At 30.5% G+C, this 9153-nt stretch overlaps 1 protein-coding gene across 2 annotated transcripts; it reads left to right on the top strand.

Annotated features, from left to right (window-relative positions):
- Positions 1–3805: 3805 nt before the first annotated feature.
- LOC105179803 (uncharacterized) lies at positions 3806–8614 on the top strand. Of its 2 annotated transcripts, XM_088877016.1 has the most exons (12): positions 3806–4092; positions 4631–4698; positions 5118–5353; positions 5520–5653; positions 6411–6589; positions 6709–6855; positions 6983–7195; positions 7455–7770; positions 7874–7961; positions 8056–8097; positions 8209–8257; positions 8347–8614. In XM_088877016.1, exons 4-12 carry the CDS (start codon positions 5528–5530, stop codon positions 8465–8467), a joined length of 1281 nt encoding a protein of 426 aa, XP_088733142.1. In that variant the 5' UTR covers positions 3806–4092; positions 4631–4698; positions 5118–5353; positions 5520–5527; the 3' UTR covers positions 8468–8614. The 2 variants fall into 2 exon arrangements, with proteins under 2 accessions (XP_088733142.1, XP_011101742.2); XM_011103440.3 differs by lacking the exons at positions 3806–4092; positions 4631–4698; positions 5118–5353 and having other exon boundaries at positions 5570–5653; positions 6371–6589.
- Positions 8615–9153: the final 539 nt, after the last annotated feature.

Below are 9153 nucleotides of genomic sequence, written 5' to 3'. Positions count from 1 at the left end.
TTTTTATTTTTTCTAAAAAATAAAAGGATTACATTAAGAGCAAAGTTAACAATATCATAACTTCATCAAATATTAGGGGGGTATTTGTAGATTTTCAAATGATAAGGAGGTACTTATAATGATGGGGTAAAATGCACTTTGCCCCCCCTAAATTATTCATCGTGTAACATTTATGTAGCACCCCCTTCGCTACAAGAGCTATATCTACCCTAAACGTCATAATTATAGTAATCCTAGTGTTCATATATATACATTTGTACATAATCATCTAATCAATTTGCATACGTAATCCCAACACGTCATAATAGGTATTATCAACCCACAACATTATATATATATATATATATATATATATCAAACACCACAAGTAATCTCCATGCTTACATTCCCTCTATACAACAAAATTTGATCTGTACTCTAACGACAACGAGGAGAAAACAGCATACTGGCCCGACCTGCCTGAGTATAGCGCGTAGACCTAATCTTCAACAGTCAAACACCTCAAAGTCTACTCCTAAAAGAAAATATCAAGAGAGGGATAAGCCTGCCACTCAGTAAGTAAATAATCAGCCCTATCTATATATGTATATCAAACACAGCCCAAACAGGACAAGTAGGCAACATGCATGGATTACAGTCAATTTAACTCCAACATAATCAATTGTAGTACACCACATAGCTATCTCACAATAAAATAATCAATTAAACTTCCTTTTTCCTAGTTTGCTTACTAGAAGGTGATATCGTGTTTTTCCCGTCAACTCAGTCTCACCATTATATAAATTCAAGTGAATCCCCTTGACAGTCGGCTCATCAATCTCATTTCGCATCATAGCTCTTTCATTTCGCAGCATCGCTCTTTTCATATCATATATTTTTTTTTCATATCGCAGCATCGCGCTCTTTTCATTTCACATCTTTTTCATATCGCAGCATCGCTCTTTTCATTTCACATCTTTTTTATATCATTTCGCCTTATAGGCTTTTCAACACATCAAGGGGTATTTACACCACAATTATATTCAATTTCCACCACTCCCTCATATCCACATATCACCATTCTTGTAAGCAACTAGTAACGTAAAATAATATATCAACATATTCTCATTTTCAGACATCCACAACACATCAAAAAACAACATAATATTTCAACATGTCTTCGCATTCCACGTACACAATATCGTCAATCAAATTATATCATTCACTATTCATATATTTTCAGATAAACCAACATCAGCATGAACCACAAATTTATATAACAGTAATATCACAAATAAATGGAACATATATAGATAATACTAATTATTTATTTACGTCAACCTCACAACGTTTCTTTCTACTCAATCGCTAATTGTCAGTCCTTTCACCTCACTCCCGTATCCTATAATGAGTTATACCACACACCATTAATATATCGATAATATCGTAATTTTTTTAAAATATAATATTGAATATCATTTGTACAATTTCTAATAATTCTTTAATATTTCATTTCTATCGAAATACAAATCTTCATTTTTCCTCTTTATTAACATACCATTTATTAAATATAATTTTTGAAATATTTTTATGAATTTTCTATCAATTTCTCGTTATTATACACTTTAATTGAATAATAATACATGTAATTGCATATTTGGTTAATAATTATGATGGAATTATATAAATTAACTATAGTATACTCAAACCTAATAAAGTTAACAATTTAATCGACCAACGATATCATTTTTATATCCAATTTGGTATTTAATTCGACACTATTTTAAATAGCCAAATTCGTAAAATATTTCGATTAAATGATATATCGCTCAATATAATCAATATTTAATAAATAAACTAAATAAAGAATATAATTATATGAATTAATAAAAATTGAAATTGAAATTTTCTTACCTCTGGTTATTTCCACAAGAAACCTTCAATTCATGTGTGTGTGTGTGTCGTGCATGTGCGTGTGTGTATTATGTATGTGTGTATTTTTATGTTTGTGTGTGTGAGTAAAGAGAGGAGAGTGAGGCCCACCTCTCACTCTCAATCCTCTCTCTCTCTCTTTTCATATGTGTATATATATATATTATTCATTAATATATACATACTAATATATATATATATATTATTTACTAAGACATATATATAAATAATAATAATATTATTATTTATTTAATTAGACTTTTCTTAGAATACCATTACGTTCCTCCTAAATTTCTTTAATTAATATAAATTGTCTCAAAATATTATAACGAACTCCAATTTAATTCGTTCAAGTTTTATTATATTCCAATTATGACCCATAATTTAGTGGCTAATTAACTAAATTTCACAAAAAATTATCAATTAATTCTACAATTATGTATTATAATATTTGGGGCGTCACAATTTACCATTTAAACTAACAAATGTAACATTAACCTCCTTGGTTGGACAAAAATGCTCCTCATGCCTTGAACAATTTTATTATTTTCTATATATTTTAGTATTTTGCACATTAAATCATCGCCAAATTATTTTCTAATTAATTTTTTAATAAGTGAAGAATTTATTCAAAAGTGGAGTTAAATTAATACATATATATATATACTAGATATAAAATAAATATAATATAACCAACAACTCATATATACTTCTTAAAAGAAATTGGCAAATATATAACCAAAAGTTTAACATTTTTAGAAAAAAAATGAATTAATATATTTTATCATATTTTTTAAAGAAAATATGTTATCAAAATATATTTAATTATTTATTTTTATATAAAAGAATAAATAGTTAATAACTTAATTTTATCATTATCAATAAAATCTTTTCATGAAATTGTTTTTGTGTATTTATTGTACTCATTTATTAGTTAACTTTGAGTTTATAAAAAAATAAAACTAAAACTATTTAACTCACTAATTATGTTCTATTTTTTTATAAATAAAAGATAGTTTTTTCAATTAAGAAAATTTAATTAATCTTACAATGCAAAATTACTAAAAAAAAAATTCTTTGAACTATATATATAATATAAGGGCAATATTGTCTAAAAATTTAATTGTATGGGGTAAGTGTTACATTTATTAGTTTAAAAGGTAACTGCTGCATGACAAATAATTTAAATAAGCAAAGTGTATTTTTACCATAATTATAGCAAATTTAGAGAAGATTGTTGTCAATTTACCCATTTTCTTTAAGTTAATAATGTGGAATAAAGTGACCGTACAAATGTATTTCTTATCTAAAGTCTTCATAATTATCTTTATATTTTTTCTTTTAAGAAAGAAAAAATCCACATTTTGTAGGAATAGAACTCATTTTTCAACAACAATATTTATATATATATAATGTAGATTTAAAAAAGAATGTATGATTAGAAGGAGAGGTTTTACATAACAACAACAGAAATTGGCAGAGCAGTAATCAGAGTATATGTGAGAGAAAGACAGGAAAAATGCAAGTAATCTCCTTTTAATAAATGAGCAAATTACCTTATTATAAAAAAATGAATAGTGATTACCTCGTATTTTTTAAAATACAACAATTTATCCTTTTATGATTTTTAAAATGAAGCAATTTATTGTCCTATATTAACCTGAGAAAGACATGATAGGAAAATTCTAATTTACTTTCGCCGGTTAAAATTAATTCTGTCATAAGTATAATATATATATAGATATGGTGTTTTGATGTATAACTTAAAAAAAATAATAAGTTATATGATTAAATACATTATACTAATTTATATTACATAATTAATTTAATTTGAATAAAAAAAATTAAAAAATAATGGTAAGGTACAGTTGACATGTTATTATTTTGGTATTTACCAAAATTAGTTCGGTTAAGAATATTGGGAGATACGAACGGTGTCCCTCTCCCGCGCTTGCTTCCAAGTTCCATGTAAGAACATTAAGGCAGAGATTCATAGAGACAACTCTGCCGCTCGGAAAGGAATTCGAGATCATACCCATCTTCCCTTTCCTTTTTCCCAAACATAAATACCCACTTTGAGGGTTTTCTGTTCTGAGAATTTCTCTCTTCCTCAACTCGTTTTGGGCGAGAAGGCTAAGACCAGCCGTTCCAACTTCACATCCACTACTATGGCTTTTTGGGGTATGTCATATTCAGTTTCTTGTCTCTTTTTATTCTTCGCATGATAACTTCTGGGTTATTACAATGAAGTAATGGTTGAATATAAGAGTTTCATCAGTCGTTAGTGAATAAGTTTCAATTTTAATATGAGTTGAAAGAACAAATTTTGAAGAAAGAAGATGTCTGTGTGTGTTAGTCTCACTGCTCAAAGAAAAGAGTTACTTTTCGTGTGGATTTTCATGACTTTTGAGTGTTTGTGTCGGACTGTTCCAGTTTTGAGTTTTGTGTAAGAAGCTTGAAGACTAAATTACATCCCTTGCTTTCCCGTTTCAGAAACCTATGAATATGTATTATTTGTTTTTGTGACTTTTATATACCTTTGTGTGTTTGTTTCACTGGTTGTCTGAATTTTCTTGACTTCCAAACAATCAGCGAAACAAACACTCCCGAATGTTTTGAGTTATGCATAATTCAAGACGAAATTTACATAGATTTCTTTCCCGGTGCAGAAACCCATAAATGTTTATTTGTTTGTATGACTTTATATATCTTTGTGAAGGAGTTGAGGTGAAGCCTGGGAAACGTGTCCTTTCTAGCACAAATGGTAAAAGACTTCGAATTACTCAGGTTAGACCCAACACTTATCCCCGCCTGGAACAAAAATTGAACTGTTCTTTGTTATATTTTTTTGATTGTTGTGTGTGATGGAGCATGGAATCTTATTCAATATTGTATAGAGCAAATCTGAAATATTCTTTGTTATATTTGTTTCATTCTCGTGTGTAATATGATAGTACTTGATAACATATTGAATAGTGTTCAGAATAAAATTGAATTGTTTCTTGTTATATTTGTTTGATTCTTGTGTTCGTTAAACAACACAAAATTGAACCATTTTTTTGTTATAGTTGTTTGATTTTTGTGTGATAGAACTTGATACCATATTCCGTACTATTTAAAACAAAATTGAATTCTTCTTTCTTATATTTGTTTGATTGTTGTGTGTGATTGAACTTGATATCATGTTGAATACTTTTGCTTCTTAGGCGTCTTTGGGAATTGGTAATGCGGCGGAAAAGACCATTGTCCAATGTAGAGTTGGGAGGAAGAACAGGCCAATTATCCTCTGCGCTTTGGTGCCATATATAGCTGAGTCATGTTGTTTGGAGTTGGAATTTGACGAGGTACATGATATGATCTTCTCAGTGATTGGCCCACGGAGTATTCACCTGACGGGTTATTTTGTCCATGACAATAGACCTTTTCTTCTAGACAGTGATGTGTATCCTTCTCATTTTTAATTATTTTATTTAAATTGTTTGTTTTCTTTATCCCATTAAATTAGCATATTTAGATCCAATCGTGACTATATAGAGCTAGCATACATTAATTAGTTACTAAAGAGTCATATTCATAGTTTGTTATGTTCCTATATTTGAACACAATAGAGAACCATATGGAATTAGTATTGAAGATATTGAAGGGGATTCTTATCACTCTGAAGATGATGAATATGAAGGCAGTTTTATTGATGACAGCGAGCTACCAGTTCCGGCACCTTCCCCGATATTCTCTCACCAAGGTTTGTTTATTTTCTTTATGTTGTATCTTCGTTATGTGCTTAATTCTTTTAGTATTATTATTATGATTTCTTATAGATATTTTGTAGGTTTAGTCTCATATTCATAATATTAGTTGGACAACTTTCTTTATAAATACTTGTATGTTTAAGACAACCTATGTTCAATTAAATATTATTGTAATTCTTTTATTCATTTTATATAGGACCTAGTAGGTTAAGGTATCTAATAGTAAATAATAGAATGAATGTGATTCTCTGTGAGGACCAATTTGTCAATGTAACTGCAAGCTACGCATGATATAAAAATTTGGAGCACTATGTTGGTATCCCAAAATCTTATAGTGTTATTTGGTGCTTGAGCATGCATGTTAACACGATTGAGGCAAGCTTGTGTCAAGAACAAGAAAGGTAACGTGGACAACGGATTATAGCATTGTAGTATTTTTCTTATGTAGATTATTTTTCTTAATTTTATGTTCTTTGTTCAAAACAATAATTTCTTTAACTTTGTTATGTTCCGTTCACAATCAAATTCAACAATTTCTTCTTTATTGGTGTAATTTTACTTTCTTTTTGAACTATTCACCAAGATGAAAAGCTGCAAATTCAACAGTTTCTTCTGTATTTGTGTAATTTTATCTTCTATGAACTATTCACCAAGATGAAAAGCGCATTATAAGTCTAATCCTTATCGTGATGCATTTTGTATTATGATAGAGATACAAAAATAGGTGATTAAAAAGAAATTCCCCAACAGATGGAGTCCCAAGAAGTTGTTGATGATGATGCTAAAGATCGGGAACTAGAAAATGGTGAAAGCAAGGATGCAATGGTGTTTCGTGATAGTGTCAAGAATAGCAATATTATTGGAGAGGACGGAACACACACAGCTCACATCACTTGCACTCATATTCAGCCAAATGACTCTACAAATGTGTAAGAATGGACTTCCCCTTGAACTCAAAACAGAAAAAAGTTCTGTAGTTCATTGTAATATTGTTCATTTTGTTACCATATCTTAACATGCTATACTATTTATTTACTGATTTTTGAAGGTTTGTGTGGAGTGATAAAGACCAATCACCGGAGGAGATGATGGTGATTACTGATAGTGTAAAAAATAAAGTTGTTATTGGAGAGGATGGAACACAGTTATCACAGAACATGTCTGATCATATTCAACTGAATGAGTCTAAAAATGTGTAAGAATGCCTTTCCCTTTGAATTCAAAATAGAAAAGGTTTGAATTGTTTTCTTGCGTAATATAACATTTTATTACAAGCAATCTTTTGTCTTTGAGAAAATTTCTTACAACCTATATTTAAACAGGGATGATGATCTTGACCATGTCCTTGGTGTTGTTAGCTATGAAAACGTCTCCGAATCAAAGGTGAATGATATAATTACATTAATGGGATGTTCAATTGAAGATGAGGCTGCAAATTTGAAAAACGCAATTGAAGTCGTAACGATAAAGCAAGGACTTGAAATTTCTAACAAGAAGGATAGTCCAACACATCATGATGAAACAATGATTGATGCGTGAGTATTCTTTTATCTTTGCTAGAGACACTAATGATTCAATGTCTCTCCAACATCTTAAGATTTTAAGTGAGTGATCTTTAAATAATCTTGAGTTGCTCATGAGCGAATCTAGAGTATAGAGAGCGTGATATATTAGTTTTGTAGATTTTTTTTGTCAAGCACAAGTTTCAATCGAGGAGCCAAATTTGTTGAATTTGATGTCATCTCTTTTTGTAATTTCAATGATGTCATTTGATTGTAACTTTTAACATTGCAGTGATGCTAATACTGTTCATGACTCACTAACCATGGATACTCAATCCAAGAAGAGGACTTTGGAGAAAAAGAAAACACCTGAGCATAAAAAAAGTAAACCCGAAGTTGAAGGTAGTTCTGGTACAAATGTATGCAATTCCATTCAGAATGAGGGGAAGGTAGTTGTATATGAGCCAAATGAAGAAAAGATGGTCGTATACAAGCAGGATAATGTAACTGAAAAACAATGTGAAGCACATTCTTTATCAAATGGGTTGATTACTGAAGAACTGACTAAGAGAGATCCTAATGGAAAATTAGCTCTGCATGGGAGAAAGGTATGTTCCTGTTGTCGACATAACAATGGATACATGAGCTTTTTGTGTTTTTGCTTTCAATGTTCAAAGATTTCGTTTGTACTTATATTTTCTTGGAGTTTAGGTCAAAATTCATTTCACTGGAATGTTGAAGGAAACTGGAGTAGTCGTTGAGACTAGTGTTGGCAAAAATTCCTGCAAATTTCGCCTTGGTAAATTTTGCGATGAATGAATCCTATCATGTATTTTGACATACTGTATTGGTGAAGGCGATCGATCTGTTAACCTTTTTCTGTTTTGAACTAGGTGATGAAAAAATAATTGATGGTTGTAACATGGGCATTGATGGTATGAAATAGGATCTTCGTATCTCATATTAACTACATAAATCACATTTCTTCATTTTTAGTGTTTATTCAATTTATAAGATAATTACTAATATATTTGCACATAATTAAGGTATGCGTCTTGGTGATAAGAGGAGACTTATAATCCCACCATCTCTAGGGTACGCTTTTACCTCTTAAAACTATAAATAACTCTGCATTTATAAATTGTTTGTATTTACATCTGCTACTTGTGTTTAATGTGGTGTAGTTTTGGAGAACAAGGATTTGGAACAAGTGTACCTCCAAGCTCATGGCTGGTGTATGAGATTGAATTGGTTGGCGTGCAATGTCGACGTGACAAGTCCATTGTTTCCAAATACAAGCATTAAATATTTTTGATAGTATGAACATTTGATTGAGAAGTCTGCATAATATGAACAGTACTGATTTAAGAACCTTGTCTTATTTCCTGAATGATTTCTATTCCTACTGTTACTGGTGTTCTACCTTTTACTGAGAAGAAAGGCCTTTGGATACTGCAACTTGTTTTTTGCATGATGTGGTAGTAAGTGGTAACACAGATTTAAAGGGCTGCAGAACCAATGGAACAGGCTCTTGGAAGGCATTAGATACATGGCATCGATTAACAGGTTCATGAGAATTCAGGAAATATTGATCTTCATACTGTGAATTAGGGGATGCTGCGTGAGATCTGCTTATCACTTGAGAGCTATGCAAGCTGATATACACTTTCAGATTCTCAGGTCACTACAAGGAAGTGATTGAATTTTCTGATTTAACTGCACTTTGCGAATCATTTCTGTCACAGAATCTGGAATTGATTGCATACAGATTGCAATATGCAAGTTGAATACGTTTATCAATTTGATTACTGTAGAGCAATCTGATAGCAAATTGTGGTTCGCTGATTAGTTCAATATTTGAATATAGTAACGTGAATGATTCTATGAATGTGGTTGGCTATTAACTTTGAAACAGAGCGCTTTAATTTGCAGCAGATTGGATATAAAACGGTCGAGCAACACTAGTTTACTTTGATGACTTAAAAAGTGCT

Source organism: Sesamum indicum, linkage group LG13 (genome assembly GCF_026168435.1).
Source record: "Sesamum indicum cultivar Baizhima isolate 11 linkage group LG13, ASM2616843v1, whole genome shotgun sequence".
In the NCBI taxonomy this organism is placed as follows: Eukaryota; Viridiplantae; Streptophyta; class Magnoliopsida; order Lamiales; family Pedaliaceae; genus Sesamum; species Sesamum indicum.
This window is presented reverse-complemented; position numbering and strand designations above follow the sequence as displayed.